The sequence below is a fragment of the Chiloscyllium plagiosum genome, chromosome 21, assembly GCF_004010195.1.
Source record: "Chiloscyllium plagiosum isolate BGI_BamShark_2017 chromosome 21, ASM401019v2, whole genome shotgun sequence".
NCBI classification, from domain to species: domain Eukaryota; kingdom Metazoa; phylum Chordata; class Chondrichthyes; order Orectolobiformes; family Hemiscylliidae; genus Chiloscyllium; species Chiloscyllium plagiosum.
In genome coordinates this window covers 1,036,389-1,057,586 of record NC_057730.1, presented here as the reverse complement: position 1 = coordinate 1,057,586, position 21,198 = coordinate 1,036,389, and the positions used below count along the sequence as shown (strand labels likewise).

The window sequence follows — 21,198 nt, the reverse complement described above, 5'->3', positions numbered from 1 at the left end:
TTGGGATAAGGAGGTACAATGGCAATCTGCAACTCATGAAGTGCTGTGGCCACAATTATTTACAAGAAATATCCATGGTTTGGACAAGACTGTACTATCACCAAGTTTGCGATGACACAAAAACTGATGAAAAGGCAAGCAGTGAGGATGACAGTCTGTTGAGACATACAACAAATGGGCAAAATTTGACAAATGCAATATGTAATGATTAGGTTAGATTCCCTACAGTGTAGAAACAGGCCTTTCCCCCCAACAAGTGCACACTGATCCTCCGAAGAGTAACCCACCCAGACCCATTTCCCTCTGACTAATGCTAACCTAACACTACGGGCAATTTAGCATGGCCAATTTACCTAACCTGCACATCTGTGGATTGTGGGAGGAAACCGGAGCACCCAGAGGAAACCCATGCAGACACGGGGAGAATGTGCAAACTCCACACAGACAGTTGCCCGAGGTGGGAATTGAACCTGGGACCCTGGTGCTGTGAGGCAGCAGTGCTAACCACTGAGCCACCGTGCCACCCCTAACACGGAAAATATAACATGGAAAAACGTACAGTTATGCACTTGGCTATGACAGAACAGTTGAATATTACTGAAACGGAGAAAGACAGCAGAAAGCGGCAACACAGAGCTATGTGGGAGTGTCTGTGAATGGGCTTCAGAACCGTTTCCAAAACACGAGCTTACGAAAGTTCAGCAAGAAATAGGAAAAACACATAGAATGCTGGCCTTTATTTCAAAGTACATAGAGTATAAAAATAAGAAAATCTTGCTAAAACCATGAGGCACTCATTAAACTCCACCTTGAATACTGTAATCAGTTTTGATTCCCCTATTTCAGGAAAGATTCACTTGCATTGGAAAGCAAAACAGAGACGGCACATTAGGTTGATCCTGGGTATGGGTCTCATGCAGTGTGGCAGATTAGGTTGGGCCTGTACTCGTGAGTTCAGAATAATTAGAGATGGTTTTATCGTTATAACACGTTTTATCAACACAAATTCACCGTAATGCAATTGACGAATTGGAGCCACTATTTCTAAAGCGCAAACTTTTAAAATGTGTGTTGACTGAAATGCGATTATAGCGCCAACACTTTAAACACAGCTCCTAAAATGCGATCTTTCTATAGCACGGGAAGAACACAACCATGTTATAAAAGAACTCAATATACTTCAAAAAATTTTTCAGGGATTTCAGGGCAGATGTGGAGACGTTGCTTCCCCTTATGGAAGGGTCTCAGGCCAAAGTGAATGATTTTACTTTAAGGGATCACTCAGTTAGGTGAGAATTGCAGCAGTTACCTCTCTCATAGGATGGTGAATCTATGCAATTCTTTACCAGAAGGCTACAGAGGCTCGGTTGTGCTACGTGTATTCAAGGCTGAGATCGACAGACTTTTAAAATAGTAAAGGAATTAAGGATTATAGGGGGGGTGCGGAAGAGGAGGCAGAGAAGGGGAATAGAGGATCAGATCAGGCTCAATCCCATTGAGTGAAACAGCAGATCCAATGTGCAAAGTGACTTAATTTTGCAACTCTATCTCAAGGTCTTAGTAATTGATAAAGTGCCCAAAGTACATGAAATACAAATATTTCCACCATTTTTGGAAGATCAAATTAATACAGATTTAAACTATTTTGTTTACAGATTTTCTAATCTGTAATCAGACAAACCAGTTTACAACCATGCTAAACTTACATTTGTAATGTTTTAGATTACAGTGAATGATTTAGTTTTGCTGTTAACAATGTTTTCTTTTATCTTATTGAAGACACTGTATATTCATCTAATTTATGAAAGGATCCTGTCTGGCATTGCTCCCTTCTCGATATGGATTACCCAAGAGTACAGTGATATTTAAAGTGATATTAATTTGAAGAACTGTCTTTGCAGTTATGTCCACTACGCTGTAGTTCACACAATGTTAACTCAATATACTTCACGTCATGCGATCGTAATTTGCATCCCTAAAATACACATTAATGGTACTGATCAACTGGAGGTTAGTAATTTCTAATTAAGTCATTTTAAACAAAATGCGTGAAAATTCTTTAAAGCAAAAAAAAGTGTCTTCCGGGGTTTAAATTACGAAGTGGTGTTCCAAATTAATAGTGTACCACCCTTCACTGTACAGGTTATCGTTTGGAAAAAAATACACATTTTGTCACAACGCTAAAAACTACAGAATTTACGCTCTGCCATTCCTAAATCAGCCGGGACCCAGCTAACCTGCCTACTCATCCCGTTACTCTGAAGCCGGCTCCGGGCCCAACAAGGCCTCAGGCTTTAATCACTCCCAAACGCACATGGACTCGGGATCTGAACCGGTTCCCCTCCATGTGCCCGAATATCAAAAACTACCCCAGCCCTTGACTTTACCCTCGTCGGAGATATCATCCTCGAAGCCTTCGGGGTCGCTGAAGCCTTCCTCAGGCTCCTCCACCTCTGCCAGCTCATCATCAGCCTCCCGGGCCTCACCGTCCCCACTCGTCTCCTTCATTCTGCCTTGGCTGGGCGGCCGGAAAAGAAAGAGCGAGCACGGAAGCGCGTGTCCGGGCCCGCCGAGGGGAAAGGGGCGGGGCACGTTCGGGCGAGTCCTGCGCGGGCCCGCCGGTTCGCCTGTTTGAAAGCATTCAGAGGGACGAAAACACTGAGTTGTAGGGAGGATTTAGAGGTAATTGCTGGTTGTTGAATTTAGATAGTTTTCATAAATAGATTTATATGAATTTATTAAAAGCATTACTTGACTTCATCTGAGAATCACCGTTATTGTTGAGGGTTTGTTGTGAAATATTCCTCGTGCTCCCCCCAGTGAATGAATGGTGGTCCAGTCCGGTTGTCGGATGAAGGACATGGCGACGGTTACGTTCGGTTGCTCGTATCCAAGCTCTGTGCTCTCGGATTGATTGTTCAACCAAGGTGTCTGTTTAAATTAAAACTTTCGGTCATTTAAGGCGATTGTTGTAGCGGAGCTGGAATCCTCTTTTCCCAGCTTTGATAGTGGGATAGTGTCTGTCCAGTTTAATCTTCCCTCACTTTGCAGTTTATTTGACTGATTAGATTAGATTACATTACAGTGTGGAAACAGGCCCTTCGGCCCAACAAGTCCACACCGACCCGCCGAAGCGCAACCCCTACATTTACCCCTTACCTAACACTACGGGCAATTTAGCGTGGCCAATTCACCTGACCTGCACATCTTTGGACTGTGGGAGGAAACCGGAGCACCCAGAGGAAACCCACGCAGACACGGGGAGAATGTGCAAACTCCACACAGTCAGCCGCCTGAGTCGGGAATTGAACCCTGGTCTGTGTCACTGTGAGGCAGCAGTGCTAACCACTGTACCACCGTGCAGCCCACCAATGATATTGAAGCCTCCAGAATGAGCAGCTGACAAATGGCCCACTAGACCCATCTGTACTCCTGATGCACACCAGCTTCCTCCCATTCTCTTCTATTTCATCTTCTTGGTATTTTTTAATGTCTTATACTTCATCTTTCAATACACCTATGCCACTCTCCTCAAGCACTCATTCTATCCACTCTCAGGGAAAGGAAGTTTCTTCTGGGTTTTATACGAGACTTACTGCTGACCATCTTATAGTTATGATGCCAGGTTGAAAACGTACATATATTAAACTTGATTTAAGTTGAAACCTGCAATCTTCTATTTATTAAAACATTATTGACGTGAAATGTTAACTCTATTTCACTCCCCACAGATACTGTCGGAATTTGTGTTTCTGGTTTCCAGTCTCTATAGTATTTTGCCTTTGCTTTTCCTTATTTGTTGTCAAAGGAAACGAATGGAGGGATATGGACTAAGGGCAGGCAGAAGGGATTAGTTTAACTTAGCATCATGTTCAGCACAACATTCTTTCAGAGGGACAGACACATCAGCATTCAAAATAATAAGATCTGATTAGAAATGTATTATTATAAATGAGTATTCTCAGTTCCTATTTTGTAAGAAACTGCATTTCTGTTTTAAAATCTGACTTACCAAAGTTCTTCTGTAACAAAATGTAACATTTGTACACTTGGAACAAAGATATACTGAAACCACAGTAGTGTTACAGTTACCTTTATCTATGCGTTTAGGCTAAATTTAGTGTTGAGGTGATCCTGGGGCTACATGTGGCCAATCACAAGACACACTGTTCCTACTCTGAAATATTGACACCTTGTATTCCTAACTCAACTGGACCCTTTCTGAAATTTTATTCCCTGGCTTTACTCGAGGATTGATCTCTTCATCATTTTTGCTGATTCATTGTCTTCATTTTTCCAAGTTTGACTTAATAAAGAACTAAACAAATTATAACCTTTTCTGCCCAATGTCTGCCCTTACCAAGCTTAAGTAACTCTGAAGCTGAGAGTATTAATGTTGATCATCTTCACATTTTAGCATAGTTGGTTGTAGAATCATAGTCATAGAGATGTACAGAATGGAAACAGACCCTTCGGTCCAACTCGTTCATGCCGACCAGATATCCCAACCCAATCTACTCCCACCTGCCAGTACCTGGCCCATATCTCTCCAAACCCTTCCTATTCATTTACCCATCCATATGCCTTTTAAATGTTGCAATCGTACTAACCTCCACCACTTCCTCTGGCAGCTCATTCCATACACATGCCACCTGTTGCCCCTCAGGTCTCTTCTTTATCTCACCCTAAACCTATACCCTCTAGTTCTGAACTCCCCACTCCACGGAAGATACTTTGTCTATCTATCCTATCTATGCCTCTCATGATTTTATAAGGTCCCCTCAGCCTCTGACGCTCCAGTGAAAACAGCCCCAGCCTATTCAACCTCTCCCTATAGCTCAAATCCTTCAACACTGGCAACATCCTTGTAAATATTTTCTGAACGCTTTCAAGTTTCACAACATTCTTCCATAAATATGTTTGATTCTGATATATTCTCTACTATTTCCTATCAAGGAATAAATAAAAGCTATTAAAAAACAGATAATGCTGGAAGCTTCTGTAGAAGGTAAATGGAGTTGACAATGTGTCAGATCAATGATTCTTATTCAGAACTGAGTTGTTGACCTGAAATGTTAATTCTATTTCACTCTTCTGTGCCTCACTGCTGAGTATTTCAAGCTGTTTTTGATTTCATTTCAGATTTCAGTATGTGTAGTACTTTTTTTTAATGAATGCAAGTTCTTATAACCAAAAGAAGAAATCAACTTAATGGATGCTTGGAAAAAGTGTTAATTTAGAATTTTAGCAAAACAGACATGGACAATTAATCATAATTACTTAAAAAGACGTAAATAATTTACAGTTCTGAAGATGTGTTGAAAAACATAGTATTTGGTGAATTATTTTGAATAGGAGCTTCTTGGAGAATATAATTTTTTGCAGTGTTATGCTAAGGAACTACCTGCCAATTGTAGCAAATTTAAAACTTTTGGCAAATTTAAAACTCAGAAGGTACTGTACAAGAACATGAGGATTTATATTTTGTTTATTTTCTCCCCTCAGAGAATTTATCATATAATTGGAAAATGGAAAGTGAGTACGTGGAGTTGTTGCCCCGTGTTTTCTCACTATTAGGAGATGCCAGGCAAACGGTTGTTGATGATACCTGTTTGGAGAAGCTGCTAGATTGTTTCCGGGCAATAACAGAAAATGGTAACTGGATACTCACTTATTTTGAAATCTTGATTTGAACCAGTACCTAATATGACATAAATTTTAATTGCATAATTTAATATATTTTTTCTACATATCAATGTAATCTAGTAATGGAGAATGTTGCAGTTGTGATATTAAAGCTATTATATCAATTCTGCTACAGCATTATTTTGCCACCAGTGAGACTTTTTTTCGCACAGCAACCATCCTATAGAATTTTCATATGAGATTTCAAACTTGGAAGGAAATGCACCTGGGTTGACACTAAATTAATGTGAAATGGATTATTTTACAAAAAACTTGCTTGACTCATTCGTGTCTAAATAACATGTACATGGATCTGAATTGAGCTTTGGCTATTGTCTTTTAATGAACATATTTGGGCTTCTGTATCGAGAGTTTGATGCTGGAAAAGCACAGCAGGTCAGACAGCATCCAAGGAGCCAGAGAATTCTGGCTCGATTCTCTGGCTCCTCAGATGCTGCCTGACCTGCTGTGTTTTTCCAGCACCACACACTCAACTCTAATCTTCAGCATCTGCAGTCCTCACTTTCCCCCTATTTGGACTTCTATTCAGTTTCATCTGGCATTTTATCCATCTGCCTGACTGTCTAGTTTTTGTTATCTAGGGAATGTATTTGTTAAACATCAATGCATTATAATATACTTGATGTAATAGCATTTGTTACCTCTGAGCAGATGACAAATTGCACCTATTGTTACAAATTGATTTAGATTAGATTAGATTACATTACAGTGTGGAAACAGGCCCTTCGGCCCAACAAGTCCACACCGACCCGCCGAAGCGAAACCCACCCATACCCCTACATTTACCCCTTACCTAACACTACGGGCAATTCAGCATGGCCAATTCACCTGACCCTGCACATCTTTTGGACTGTGGGAGGAAACCGGAGCACCCGGAGGAAACCCATGCAGACACGGGGAGAACGTGCAAACTCCACACAGTCAGTCGCCTAAGGCGGGAATTGAACCCGGGTCTCAGGCGCTGTGAGGCAGCAGTGCTAACCACTGTGCCACCGTAAGGTAGAGAAACCAAAGCATAAGACTATGCCTTAAGTGTGATCCTCAGCTTGTGTTTAATCAGAGCCTACAATGAGAATCGTGCTGAAACTGGCCTCAAAGAGGAGAAAACTGGGTAGAGTCCTGGTTACTGATCGTTATCTAATAATTCCTGTTAAAAAACACAATTCTAGATATTTGACTGGGTACAGCATTAATCTTGGCTCAGATATTCTACTGATTAAACAGTACGCTGACACAGTGAATATGACCTCACACTGTATCAGACAGCAATCAATGTCCTTGAGTCTGAACCTTTGCAAGAACTCAGTGCCACCAGGCAAAGGAGAAAATGTTGATACCTATGTTAAATATAAAAACGTTATAAACTGCAGTGATAAAATTGGACAGTAAATTTGTGTAAAATTTTACTCGCTTTTACTTTTTTGTGCTCCCTTCAGAAACAGAGTTCTATATTCTACAGAGAATACCATGTCTGACAAACGTAATTGTAAACGTATCCAAGCAAAGGGACATTAACCCTAGCATCCTCTCTTTCATTATGAGGCTGACTGGACTATTTGCTGCATCCGAGAACTATTTTATTCAGTTAGAGGTTAGTAATTAGAAAATAGTTCAGTTTCAAGTTTTTATTTAATGAAAGAATATTGTTCATGATATTCAAGTATGACTGCTAGAGTTAAAATGAAATTCAAATTGAAAGTGCACAATTCTGGAGATACGTAGATATCTACATCGATAAAAGACAAAAGAGTTCAACACCTAATATGTAGTTTTATTTGGCAAAGTGTTTGCATGTTAAAATTAAATCCTTCTCCCACCTTTTTCATGAGCTGTCACACCCACTATGTATTTCTAGCATTTTCGGTTTTGTTATTTTTAATACTTTGGGTATCTTGAAATACAATGCCTATTCATTTTACACATGTGTAATTTGTTGAGAGCAATCCAGCCTTGAACTCATCCAAAACTTTGCTTTCTATGAACTAACTTGCACTGTGTCCATCTCCTGTGTGATCGCTGAGCAACATTGGTGTCCAGTTAGATAACACCACTGTTCTTAAAATTCTCATTCTTATTTTCAAGTTCCTCCATAAACCTGTACCTCCCCAGGTCTGTTATTTCCTGCAACCATGCAACCCTTTGAGATATCCTTTTACCAGTTTGCCAATGTGAAATTAATGTGAATCAGTTATGGCTTAGCTAACAGGTGCCAGGACCTTAAACACTGGATATTCCTCCATATATACTCTACCTTGTTTCTCTTTTTAAATGTTTATTTTTTACAAATACATCTTCATAATCAGGACCTAGCAGAGAAGGGTGCAAATGTGGTTGATTCCCCCAGGACTTGTGACTTCATGGGGCCTAGGGTTGGGCAGTCTTGCCCCTATCTTAAGTGACAGTTTTGTGTCTAACTCACTGTACTTGTGCTCTACATTTGAATAGAGTTTTTCTGTCTCCTGTACATGCGCGCAGTCTCTCCCTCTAGTGTGCGTGTGCAGTTTCTCTCTCTCTCTCGTGCACTTCTTTTCACTCGTGCATGTGTCCTCTCCCTCTCACGCTCTTGTCTTCCTCTTTCCCTCTCTCGTGCACATGTGCTCTCCCTTTTCCATGCTCATGCGCCTCTCTCTCCCTCTCTCATGTACACTCACCTTCTCTCTCCCTCACGCTTGCCCTCTCTCCCATGTGCGCGCACCACCTTTCTTTTGTGCATGTGCCCTCCCTCTCTTGTTCTCAGACACACTCTCACTCTCTCCCTCTCTCTCTTGTGCACATATTCACAGGTGGTATTTATCTCGCACACGCTGTCTCTTTCACGCACACACTCTGTTGCACACACACGCTGTCTGCCTCATGTGTGCACTCTCTCATTCTCTCTTGTGCATGCACTCTTGCACACTCTTGTGCACTCCCTCTCTCACGCTCACCCTCCTCACGCACATCCTCCTTGTGCACATTCTCCCTCTCGCTTGCAATCTCCTTTGCAAACACTCTCTTGCACCTGCACTCTTGCACACTCTCTTACATGGACGCGCTCTCTCGCATGCACATGCACTGTCTTTTGCATGCTCTCTCACACGCTCCGTCTTGCACCCGCATTCTTGAGCATGTGCACTTTTCTCTCTCAAGTGCACACTCTGTCTCTCTTACGTGCACGCACTTATCTCTTTCACGCACGCTGTCTCTCTCTCTCTCTCTCTCCCGCATGCTCCCTCTCATGTGCACACTAGCTCTCCCTTCATCAGGCTTATGGCCGAAGCGTTGACTCTCCAGTTCCTTGGATGCTGCCTGACCTACTGTGCTTTTCCAGTGCTGCACTTTTTGACTCTGATCTCCAGCTTCTGCAATTCTCACTTTCTTCCAGGATTCTATAATCTCTGATACAGTCCCTGCTGATTGGAGGGTAGCTAATGTCACTCTAATCTTCAAAAAGGGAGGTAGAGAGAAAGCCTAACATTGGTAGTGGGGAAAATTCTCAAATGCATGATAATGGACTTTACAGTGGAGCATTTAGAATGCAGTGGCAGGATCAGACAGAGTCAGCATGGATTTATGAGGGGGAAATCATGCTTAACAAATCCAATGGAATACTGTGAAGATGTAACTAGTAGAATTGACAAGGGGGAGCCAGTCTATGTGATATATTTAGACTTTCAGAAAGCATTTGACAAGGTCCTGCATAAGAAATTTTCATGCAAGGTTAAAGTGCATGGGACTGGGGTGGGGGGAATGCATTGAGATGGATAGGAAACTGGTTGGCAGAGAGGAAACAAAGAGTAGGAATTAAGGGTCCTTTGCAAATTGGCAGGCAGTAACTAGTGGGGTGCCACAGAGATCAGTGCTAGGACCCCAGCTATTCACAATATATTTGAATATCTTACAAGGAAAGGTTGAGGGGCTTGAGGCTGTATTTGTTAGAAGAAGGTTGAGAGGTGACTTCATTGAGACATATAAGATAACCAGAGGGTTAGATGGGGTGAGAGCCTTTTCCTTCAGAATCTGATGGCTAGCATGAGAGGGCATGGCTTTAAATTGAGAGGTGATAGATATAGGACAACTATCAGAAATAGGTTCTTTACTCAGAGAGTAGTAGGGGCATGGAATGCGCTGACTGCAACAGTAGTAGACTCGCCAACTTTAAGGGCATTTAAGTGGTTATTAGATAGACATATGGATGAAAATGGAATAGTGTAGGTTAGATGGGCTTCAGATTGGTTTCATAGGTCAGCGCAACATTAAGGTCCGAAGAACCTGTACTGCGCTGTAATGTTCTATGATCTGTATATTAGTGATTTGGGTCAGGGAACAAAATATAACACAGTCTATATTAATGATCTGGATAAGGGAACAAAATGTAACACTATATATTAATGGTTTGGATAAGGGAACAAAATGTAACACCTCAAAGTTTGTAGATGATACCAACGGACAAATTATTGACAGATGCAATATAATTTGGATAAATGTGAGGTTATTCACTTTGGAAGCAAAATCAAGAAGGCAAGCTACTACCTGAATGGCTGTAAATTGGGAGAGGGGAACGTGCACCAGTCGCTGAAGGTATGCGTGCAGGTGCAGCAGGCGGTAAAGAAGGCAAATGGTCTGTTGGCCTTCATTGCGAGAGGTTCGGGTACAAGAGCAGGGATGTGTTGTTGCAGTTATACAGAGCTTTAGTGAGGCCACACCACAAATATTGTGTGCAGTTTTGGTCTCCTTTTCTGAGGAAGAATGCTCTTGCACTCGAGGGAGTGAAGCAAAGGTTTACCAGGCTGATTCTGGGGATGGCAGGACTGACTTATAAGGAGAGATTGACTAGGTTAAGATTGTTTTCGCTGGAGTTCAGATGAATGAGGGTTATCTCTTAGAGACTTATAAAATTCTAACTGGTCTCAACTTGGTAAATGCAGGGAGGATGTTCCCGATGGTGGGTGCATCCAGAACCAGGGATCATAGTCTGAGGATTCAGGGCAGAGTTGAGGAGACATTTCTTCACCCAATGAGTGGTGAGCCTGTGGAATTCATTATCACCGGAAATAGTTTTATTGAATGTATTCTAGATGTGGGTAGATATAGCATCTGGGGAGAAAGCAGGATTAGGCTATTGCGTTGGCCAATCAGCCATGATTGTGATGAATTCCAAAGCTTTTCCAACAGTAGATGTGAGACTAATCAGCCTTGTGTCTCCATTGGCAGTTTTCCAATGTTTGGTACTTCTCCAGAATCCAAGGATTTTTAGAAAATTACAATAATGCATCCACTGTCTCTTTGGATGTTTTTTTGAATAGTAATGTTGTGCAGTGATATGGGATAAAGATAGGAGATAGAAACGAGATAATAGAGTCGGTGCTGATATGAAGGGCTGAATGGCCTCTCTCTGCACCATAATAATTCTGAGATTCTGTGAGAGCATGTTTGAGAGAGTGCAGATTTGTGTGTAAGAAGGTGAGTGCACATAAGTGGAATAGAGTGTTTGTGTGTGTACGAATATTAGCAAGAGTAAGTGCTCATAAGTGTGAGAGAGCATTTTTGTGTCTGTGTGTGTGAGGAAGAGTGCAAGTTTGTGTGAGTGTGTGTGCGCATGTACACTGAGGCTCGGATTGAGCTGCACATAATAAAAGGCAGAGGCTGCTTGGTGGACATATATATATATATATATATATATATATACACACACACACAGACATGAATGCACCCCCAAAAATCTATTCACACACTGGGTTTGGAGAGGACCAAAATCCAAGCTGGATGACAAACCATTTCTGACACTCATTCTCATATGAATTCTGCAAAGGTCGGTATGCAGTGTGCACCACATGAGGACAAGGTAATTCCAAAGTTTCAACTTTGATCTCCAGCATCTGCAGACCTCACTTTCTCCTCATATGAATTCTGCAAAGGTCGGTATGCAGTGTGCACCACATGAGGACAAGGTAATTCCTTAACTCACCCTAGTTCCCTCCCCTTCCCAGTGATCAAGTTTTGGGTGCTGGTCCATCGTTTTTAAGTTCTGATTCTAAAGTTGAACAGGCAAAAGAAAATAGTTAGCTCTACTGCTTTGCATTTCATATACAGTGGAAACTCGATTATCCGAATGACATGGGTGGGCACTATTTCATTTGGATAATAGATTATTTGGAAAATCAAGATGTGGATAGATATAGCATCTGGGGAGAAAGCAGGATTAAGTTATTGAGTTGGCCGATCAGCCATGATCGTGATGAATTCCAAAACTTTTCCAACAGGAGATGTGAGGCTAATCGAGGCTAATTTGAGCTTTCCTCTGGGGCTCAGAATTTAAAAGTCTGCTCCCTGTTCAGGAGACAAGCAGCAGCGCACATTGCATGGCACTCCGCCCCCGCCTGCCTCCCTGTCCAGCACCGCCCTCCAACCTGGTCCAACACCGCCCCCACCCCCAGCACAAAGCGCTCGAGCCCCCGCTCGCCCCCAGAGCCCCGTCCAACCCCCCCCAGCACAAAGCGCGTGAGCGCTCACCCCCAACACTGCCCCCTGCCACCTCCCCTGTCCACCCTGACCCCTCTTCGGGGCATCCAGACTGGACACCAACAACAACTGTTGCTGCTGGAGCTGCCTTTGTGGGGTAAGTCTCCAAATAGCGTGCACACAGCCTCACATACAACTTTTTACTACAACTTTTTGACAGGTTTGACATTTACCCTGCACAGGACAATGTTGGAGAGATTATTCCTGGGAAGTTGGGGGAGGGGGGTTGGTTAGGGTACACCCCTCTACAACCCCAGGGAAAGTGTGGGGAGAGCGAGAGGGTGGGAGGTCAGTCATTTGGAGACAGAGCCTATTTAATCACTGTAAACAAAGACACAATCAGTTTTGGAACACGTCTTTGATGTAATGTTTCTATTGGGACCTCGAGATCTCCTTTGGATAATCCGATTTTCGGATAATTGATATACAGATAATTGAGGTTCCCCTGTAGAATGTTGTTAATTACTCATGATTGCTTTTTGATTTTACGCAGCAAGTTGTTTTGTCATTGATATTTTAAATTCATGTGTTTTATTATGCCATACCCACACTCAGACAGCAGCTGCTGGGCTTTTTGCTGAAGAGAAATGAGATGCTCAGAAGAAATCTGCTTTTTCAAAGACTGGCAAAAGGAGTTATTTTAGCTCAAGTAGAAACCACAAGTGTTCAAAATATTCAGTATGTCTGAAGGCGGTTGTGCAGAGAAACCCCTCACCAAAATTTGTGAAGCCTGTGAATCTGATGAGTTGAATCTGTTTTTCTATGCCTTAACTGCTGAGCATTTCAATCATTTTTTTTTCAGATTTCAGATTTTCAGCATCAGCAGCAATTTGCTCTGCTGCTGTGTGTTCCAGGCTGGGGATTTGTAAATGTGATTAATTTAAATTTAAGATGAGAACATATTTATAACTTAATGCAAAGTGTAATTTTTCTATTATTAAAGCTGAAAATGTGTTGCTGGAAAAGCGCAGCAGGTCAGGCAGCATCCAAGGAACAGGAGAATCGACGTTTTGGGCATAAGCCTCTTCTATTATTAAAGCCCATGTATTTTGGATGTTGCTGTCCAGATGAAGTGTCATCAACTCAAAACATTAATTTTGCTTTCTCCCTGCAGATGCTGCCAGACCTGATAAGTTTCACTAGCAATTTCTGCTTTTGTTTCAATAAAGTGGAGCTAGTTTCATATAATATGAATGACTATGTTTTAGATTAGATTAGACTACTTACAGTGTGGAAACAAGTCCACACCGCCCCGCCGAAGCGCAACCCTCCCATACCCCTATATTTACCCTTACCTAACACTACGGGCAATTTAGCATAGCCAATTCACCTGGCCTGCACATCTTTGGACTGTGGGAGGAAACCGGAGCACCCAGAGGAAACCCACGCAGACATGGGGAGAATGTGCAAACTCCACACAGTCAGTCGCCTGAGGCGGGAATTGAACCCGGGTCTCTGGCGCTGTGAGGCAGCAGTGCTAACCACTGTGCCACCGTGCCGTTTTGTGTAATTATCTATTAAAGATGTAGTTTTAAAGTATATCATATAGAAACATGAGCTTTCAATAGGTTTATAAATAGATGCATAGAGGACAAAAGCCAATAAACTATTGCTAAAACAAAATAAAACATTTTTTCCCCATGATGATCAATATTCCGGGCAATCGAAGGATGGGGAGACGGAGGAATGAAAATGGGAGGTGCACCAGGGCCCATAATTTCTCTCTGGTCTGTTTATAATCAAGCTTTTAGACATCACTCTACTACTCCTTATGCGGCACTGTCAAATTATGTTTGACAATGCATCTGTAAAGTGCCTAAGGGTGTCTTAGCAGCACTACGTAAATGCAAGAAGTCAGTAACTTCAATGATATGTTTACTTTAAATTTGACTGAAAGCACAAGTCCTGGTAGTTTTGACTGAAGTAAAATATCCTTTTGTATCATGTTAATGCTTTGTATTAATGTAAAATTAAAGAAAGTCCTATTTGAATGATATTCTATCTGTCTTGGGCTTTCAATTTTTTGCGGTGGTGGGAAAAGAAGGGATGATTGGGAAATGACTTAGGCCCACAAGTCGGCATGTTGATAATCATCACCTGACTGTAATTTTCTTGATTTCCTATTTTAAATTGCTGAAAAAAGATGAAGTGGCAGCTCAAAAAAGTTTTCTATGAAATAATTTATTTTTGATTAATGTTTACCAATCAAAAATGTTTGTCCAATCAGTGTTGTTGCTATCTCAGGATAATGGAATTATGAGCAGCCTATTTGGGAATCCGACAAACCTTGGAACAGAAGCGTGGGAGGAAGCAACTGTACGAAGTGGATGGCTCTTAGGAATCCAAAATATGTTGCAGCATGAGGCTGTAATTCGGTTTCTCTATAAATATGGTAATCCCTTCGTCTGATTTTTTTGAATGCAGACAATTTCTGTTGTAAATATTAAGGTCAATGAAAAGTCTCGTGTGCATGATTAATTGATAGTAAAAGCCTGAAATGTATAGAAACTTCAGAAAAAAATATGGAGTAGTAATTCCTTCTGTTTTGGGGCCAGTTAGCTCAGTTTGAAGGATGGCTAGTTTGTGATGCAGAGTGATGTCAACAGTGTGAGTTAACTTCCTGCACTGGCTAAGGACACAATGAAAGTCTTGCCTTCTCAAGCTCACTCCTGGAACACATCGCCCATAAGACATGGTGACCTTTAAGTTAATCCATCACCAGTTATCTCTTTCTAATGAGAGAGCAGCCTTGTATTCCACTGGGAGACAATGGCTCCTTTACCTTAACCATTTTGTATCTGTGCAGTTTGAGGAGGCTGTCTCTGCATATTTATTCCAACACCGGAACATTTTGTATTTATCCCTGGGATTGTAACTATTACCTATTTTGTCTTCTGTCATGCTATGATACCTGCTAACTTTACTACTGGCCAAATCAGATCCCAAAGTAATACTTGGCTTGTTGGATCGTTTTCATGGTTTTCTTTGATTTAACACCATGCTTTTTCTGTGAAAAGTAAGAACATAAGGCTGTCAATTGGTTTTAACAAAAAACAGCAATTTATCGTATAAGAAACAAGAACAAAATAAAAAACAATCTCTCTAAGTAAAATACAGTTTTAAACATTTCAAAACACACAGCAAACCAAAATCCCATCTACTCTCCAACAATATTAAATAACAGTTCTTACCAGCCAGCAAAATTTCCTTTCCTAATTAAATCTCTAGGTTTCACGAAATTCCTCAGTTTCTGTCCTTTGAGCTCTGAAGTCTTATCCTTTAGTCTTCACATAACTGAGATATTGGAATTTCTCAGCTTCGAATAACCAATGCAGATTTGTAACCAAATATTTCTGGTCTTAGCTTAGAAAAGCCCAAAGATTGGAAAACCTTTGGGGTTCAATTTGTAGGGGACCTTACTGAAGCCAGTTGACAGTAAAGTCTTGCCTAGAAAAAGATTATTCAGATCAGTTAGGAAGTAAGTTATTTAAATTCTTTCTTTGAAGTAACTTACATCCTAACTGATCTAAACAATTTAGGCGAGACTAAACTGTTATGACACGGGGTAAACTCTCCTGCTTAATTTAAAACCTGCAACACAGAAAAGAATTATCCCATGCAGTAATCTGTAGAAATTCGAATTGCCAAGACTATTTAAAGTAAAAATTAACAGCTTTATTTCTTAAAGTGTTACTGAATAATTAACAAACAACTATGTATGAGTTCTTACTCTAACCTATCTTTTACCTTCCCTTTTATAATACTAGTCTGATAAAAATCCCAATTAAAATTTACAAAACAACACTTCTTATCTCAAAACTAGGCAGCTTTCGGATCTTCTATTTGGATCTTCCTGTATTTTCTTTTCTTCTTGTTAGGAATTTCTGTGTCACAGGTTATTGATTGCTAAAGGTACTTTTAAGAGAGCTACTTTTTCAGACAGTCATTTACCTGCTGGGGCTTGGCAGTTCTCCTCTCAGCTGTTCAATTTTTCCCTGGTCTTATACCCCAGAGCATTGGATTGTGTCATTGGCTTTTCAGATTATCAATATACTCAATTCAAACTTGACTAGATTTTGGTATTTTTCAGGATACAAGTTAAACTGATTGGTCTAATTCGAATGTGTTTTTTGTCATTTCCAGCCAACCAGCTACTCCAGTAGCTGGAGCACATGTTACATTGTATCTTATTGAAAACACTTGGTGCTGTCACTGCTAGCTTTTAACTCTCTTAAAAGGTATAGTTCACCACATCTTCATAATAATGCTGTCAACTGATTTCAGTAAGGTCCTCTATGAACTGAACCTCAAAGGTTTTCCAATGTTTGGGCTTTGCCAAGCTAAAATAAATCCTTGATTATTCCAAACCCAAAAGCAATCACATGTATTTCAATGCTTTTCTTCTCCAGTTGTATGCCCCTACAGTATATCATTCCTGATTATAGGCTTATGCCTGAATTTTTTAAAATTCATTTCTGGGACGTGGGCATCCCTGGCTGGCCAGCATTGATAGCCCATCCCTATTTCCCCTTGGGAACATAGAACATAGAAGAATACAGCGCAGTACAGGCCCTTTGGCCCTCGATGTTGCGCCGATCCAAGCCCACCTAACCTATACTAACCCACTATCCTCCATATACCTATCCAATGCCCGCTTAAATGCCCATAAAGAGGGAGAGTCCACCACTGCTACAGGCAGGGCATTCCATGAACTTACGACTCACTGAGTGAAGAACCTACCCCTAACTTCAGTCCCATATCTACCCCCCCTTAATTTAAAGCTATGCCCCCTTGTAATACCCGACTCCATACGCGGGAAAAGGTTCACACTGTCAACCCTATCTAACCCCCTAATCATCTTGTACACCTCAATCAAGTCACCCCTAAACCTTCTTTTCTCTAATGAAAACAGCCCCAAGTGTCTCAGTCTATCCTCATACGATCTTCCTTCCATACCAGGCAACATCCTGGTAAACCTCCTCTGCACCCGTTCCAGTGCCTCCACATCCTTCCTATAGTATGGCGACCAAAACTGCACACAATATTCCAGATGCGGCCGCACCAGAGTCTTATACAACTGCATCATGACCTCAGGACTCCGGAACTCAATTCCTCTACCAATAAAAGCCAGTACGCCATATGCCTTCCTCACCGCACTATTTACCTGGGTGGCAACTTTCAGAGATCTGTGTACATGGACACCAAGATCCCTCTGCTCATCCACACTACCAAGTATCCGACCATTAGCCCAGTACCCCATCTAAAGGCATCGAGAGCATTGATACATACCACATGCTCCTTCTCCAAGGACACCCTGCTTTATCCTCAATCATAGAATAGCCTTTATCCTCAATCATAGAATAGAATCCCAACAGTGTGGCATGAGAGAATTGACCCATCAAACCCCACCAACCATCCAAAGAGCATCCCACCTGGAGCACTCCATCCTTGTACCACTGCATTTCCCATGGCTGATCCACCTATTCTGCACAATCCTGGACACTGTGGACAATTTCGCACAAATGACCCACCTAACCCACAAATATTTGAACTGTGCAAGGAAACCAGAGCACCTGGAGGGGGCCCACACAATCATAGGGGAATGTGCAAACTCCACACTGGCTGTTGACCAAGGCTGGACTCCAATTTAAATCAAAACAGATGATCCCTGTGCATTGTCACATTGCTGTTTATTGGAGACATATTGCCCAGAGAGACATCTTGAGATTCAGAAAGAGACAATATAAATTCAGTCAACTCCTGCCGAGTTAATGTGATTAACAACAACATCAGTACTCCAACAGTGTCATCAGACCTCGTACCTACTCAATACTGAGGAAAAGTATTCATTCAGTGTCTCCCCAATCTCTTCCGCCTCCACACGCAACTTCCCACTACTATCCTTGACTGGACCTATTCCTACCCTCGTCATTCTTTTATTCCTAACATACCTATAGAAAGCCTTAGGGTTTTCCCTAATCCTACCGACTCGGGACCTTTCATGTCCCCTCCTTGCTGCTCTTAGCTCTCTCTTCAGATCCTTCCTGGCTACCTTATAACTCTCAATCGCCCCAATTGAACCTTCATGTCTCATCTTGAGATAGGCCGCCCTCTTCCATTTAACAAGGGATTCCAATTCCTTATTAAACCACGGCTCCCTCGCACGACCCTTTCCTTCCTGCCTGTCAGGTACATAATTATCAAGGACACTCCGTAGTTGCCCCTTGAACAAGTTCCACATATCATTTACACTCTTGCCTTGGAGTCTACTTTTCCAAGCCACACATCCTAAGTCATGCCTCACCGCATCATAATTTCCCTTACCCCAGCTATAATTCTTGCCCTGTAGTACACACTTATCCCTCTCCATCACGGGTGTAAAAATCACCGAATTATGGTCACTATCCCCAAAGTGCTCACCTACCTTTAATTCTAACACCTGGCCTGGTTCGTTACCCAGAACCAAATCCAGTATGGCCTCACCTCTTGTTGGCCTGTCTACATATTGTGTCAGGAAACTCTCCTGCACACATTGAACAAACACTGTCCCATCTAACGAACTTGAGCTATAGCTTTCCCAATCAATATCAGGAAAGTTAAAGTCCCCCATAACAACCACCCTATTACTGTCACTCATCTCCTGAATCACCTTCCCTATCCTTTCTTCTACGTTTCTAGGACTATTGGGAGGCCTGTAAAAGACTCCTTACAGGGTGACCTCACCTTTCCTATTCCTAACCTCAGCCCAAACTACCTCAGATGGCAAGTCCTCATCCATCGTCCTTTCCACCGCTGTAATACTATCTTTGACAAGCAATGCCACACCTCCCCCTCTTTTACCCCCACCTCTGACCCTACTAAAACATTTAAATCCTGGAACCTGCAACAGCCAATCCTGTCCCTGTTCTAGCCATGTCTCCGTAATAGCCACAACATCGAAGTCCCAGGTACCAACCCACGCTGCAAGTTCACCTACCTTATTTCGTATACTTCTTGCATTGAAGTATACACACTTCAATGCAAGAATGGTGAACTGCCTTCTTGAATCGCTGCAGTCCATTCCTGTGAGTTGACCCACAATGTCAACTCTCCTGCTCCTCAGATGCTGCCTGACCTGCTGTGCTTTTTTCAGTGCCAAACTTTTCGACTCTGACTCTCCAGCATCTGAAGTCCTCACTTTCTTCTACCACTACAGTAGAAACAAACTTCCATTAACATTCCAAGAAATCTCAGGTCATCTATTCACTGACACATACTGATTTAAAATCATGGTTCTGATACGACTGACGGAGTTAATTTTCAAATACCTTCCCAAAAACAAACTAACACCCTACTTCCCTGGTTTGAAATCATACAAAAAAATGTTAATACATATAAATCATTTTTCATACAATCACAAACTTCAAGAACTGTTTCTGAATTTTCACAAAAGTTAATTATTTGTGTTTTAGCCGGCATTGTTTTTAAAGTTTGGATCAGGCCTGTGTTTTGATTATATCACTGAAACTGCTTGATTTACTAGTTCTGTAAGCCTTTATTTACATTGAACTTGCCCCATTTTAAATTGTGAGAAGTGTTTTACGTCATTGGTAGTAGCAGGTTAATGAAACCTGTGTATATGCATTAATGTGAAAGTGCTACATCACAACTTTTATAAAGAAGACGCCACTAGATGAGTGTATGGCACTCTGTTTGGTTTTCTATTTTATCAGGAAAATTGCTATATGTCCTGTTATTAATTTCAGCAAAAAATAACATTTACTTTCTCCTTTTTATCAACAGGATGTATCGATGAGATAATACAGCTTCAGAAGGATCCCAGTATATTTGTGGCCTCAACAGCTAGTCAACTTTTAGCAAGCATTTTGTCTTTCTCTTTACAATGTTCCACACATGCTACTCTGGGAAATAGTAGCAAAACCCAGTTAACTAACAAAGTTACAGTTTTGCATTCTGATGATTGGTCAGATTGTATCTGTGCAATTACTGGTCACATTGAAGATTTCCTGAGGTCAGATATCACTTCCAATGTCCAACTGGCTCTAAAACTACTATCCAAGGTGTCAGGAACCATGTATCCGGTAGCCATAATACTTTTGTGGCCTAAGATAGAAGAAAGTATAAAGTTACTTTTGAAAGGTGACCTGACTGGAATTGGTCAACCTTTAGCAGAGCTTTTCTTGAATGTATCCAGGTAAGAGTGGAGTAACTAATAACTGTGTAATAAAAGCAAAATACTCTGATTGCTGGAAATTTGAAATCTAAGCAGAAAGTGATAAACAAACTTGACTTCATATGTAGAGGGAGAAAAAGTTAATGTTTTGTGTCCAATTTGACATTTAAAATCTCTACAAATGCTGCCTGACATGCTGAATTTCTCCAACTGAGTGCTAGAAAAGCTAAAAGGTCTTAAAATTGATAAATCTCCTGGCCCCGATGGGCTACATCCTAGAGTTCTGAGGGAGGTGGCTGAGGAAATAGCGGAGGCGTTGGTTGAGATCTGTCAAAAGTCACTGGAGTCAGGGAAAGTCCCGGATGATTGGAGGATCGCTGTTGTAACCCAAGAAAGGATCAAGAAAGGATCAAGACAAAAGATGGAAAATTATAGGCCAATTAGCCTAACCTCGGTTGTTGGTAAAATTCTAGAATATTTAATTAAGGATGACGTTTCTAAATTCTTGGAAGAGCAGGGTCAGATTAGAACAAGTCAACATGGATTTAGTAAGGGAAGGTCGTACCTGACAAACCTGTTGGAGTTCTTTGAAGAGGTGACAAGTAGGTTAGACCAGGGAAACCCAGTGGATGTTATCTACCTAGACTTCCAAAAGGCCTTTGATAAGGTGCCACACGGGAGGCTGCTGAGCAAGGTGAGGGCCCATGGTGTTTGAGGTGAGCTATTGGTATGGATTGAGGATTGGCTATCTAACAGAATGCAGAGAGTTGGGATAAAAGGTTCTTTTTCGGAATGGCAGCCGGTGACAAGCGGTGTCC

General features: G+C 41.5%; 2 protein-coding genes across 4 annotated transcripts in view; one reads left to right on the top strand and one right to left on the bottom strand.

Annotated features, from left to right (window-relative positions):
• eif3ba (eukaryotic translation initiation factor 3, subunit Ba) overlaps window positions 1-2,542 on the bottom strand; it is a 70,376-nt gene extending 67,834 nt beyond the window's left edge. The window contains exon 1 of the mRNA XM_043711052.1: window positions 2,388-2,542. Coding sequence (XP_043566987.1) covers window positions 2,388-2,508 — 121 coding nt within the window. The 5' untranslated portion in view covers window positions 2,509-2,542. The remainder of the gene's footprint in view (window positions 1-2,387) is intronic.
• brat1 (BRCA1-associated ATM activator 1) overlaps window positions 2,542-21,198 on the top strand; it is a 67,151-nt gene continuing 48,494 nt past the window's right edge. Inside the window, exons 1-5 of one of the 3 annotated variants that reach the window (XM_043711103.1) lie at window positions 2,542-2,682; window positions 5,506-5,655; window positions 7,143-7,297; window positions 14,452-14,599; window positions 19,990-20,401. In XM_043711103.1, the coding sequence (XP_043567038.1) occupies window positions 5,529-5,655; window positions 7,143-7,297; window positions 14,452-14,599; window positions 19,990-20,401 (842 nt within the window). In that variant the 5' untranslated portion in view covers window positions 2,542-2,682; window positions 5,506-5,528. Of the gene's footprint in view, window positions 2,683-2,775; window positions 2,928-5,505; window positions 5,656-7,142; window positions 7,298-14,451; window positions 14,600-19,989; window positions 20,402-21,198 lie in introns of those variants that run through there. The other 2 variants (XM_043711104.1, XM_043711102.1) reach the window with 2 other exon arrangements.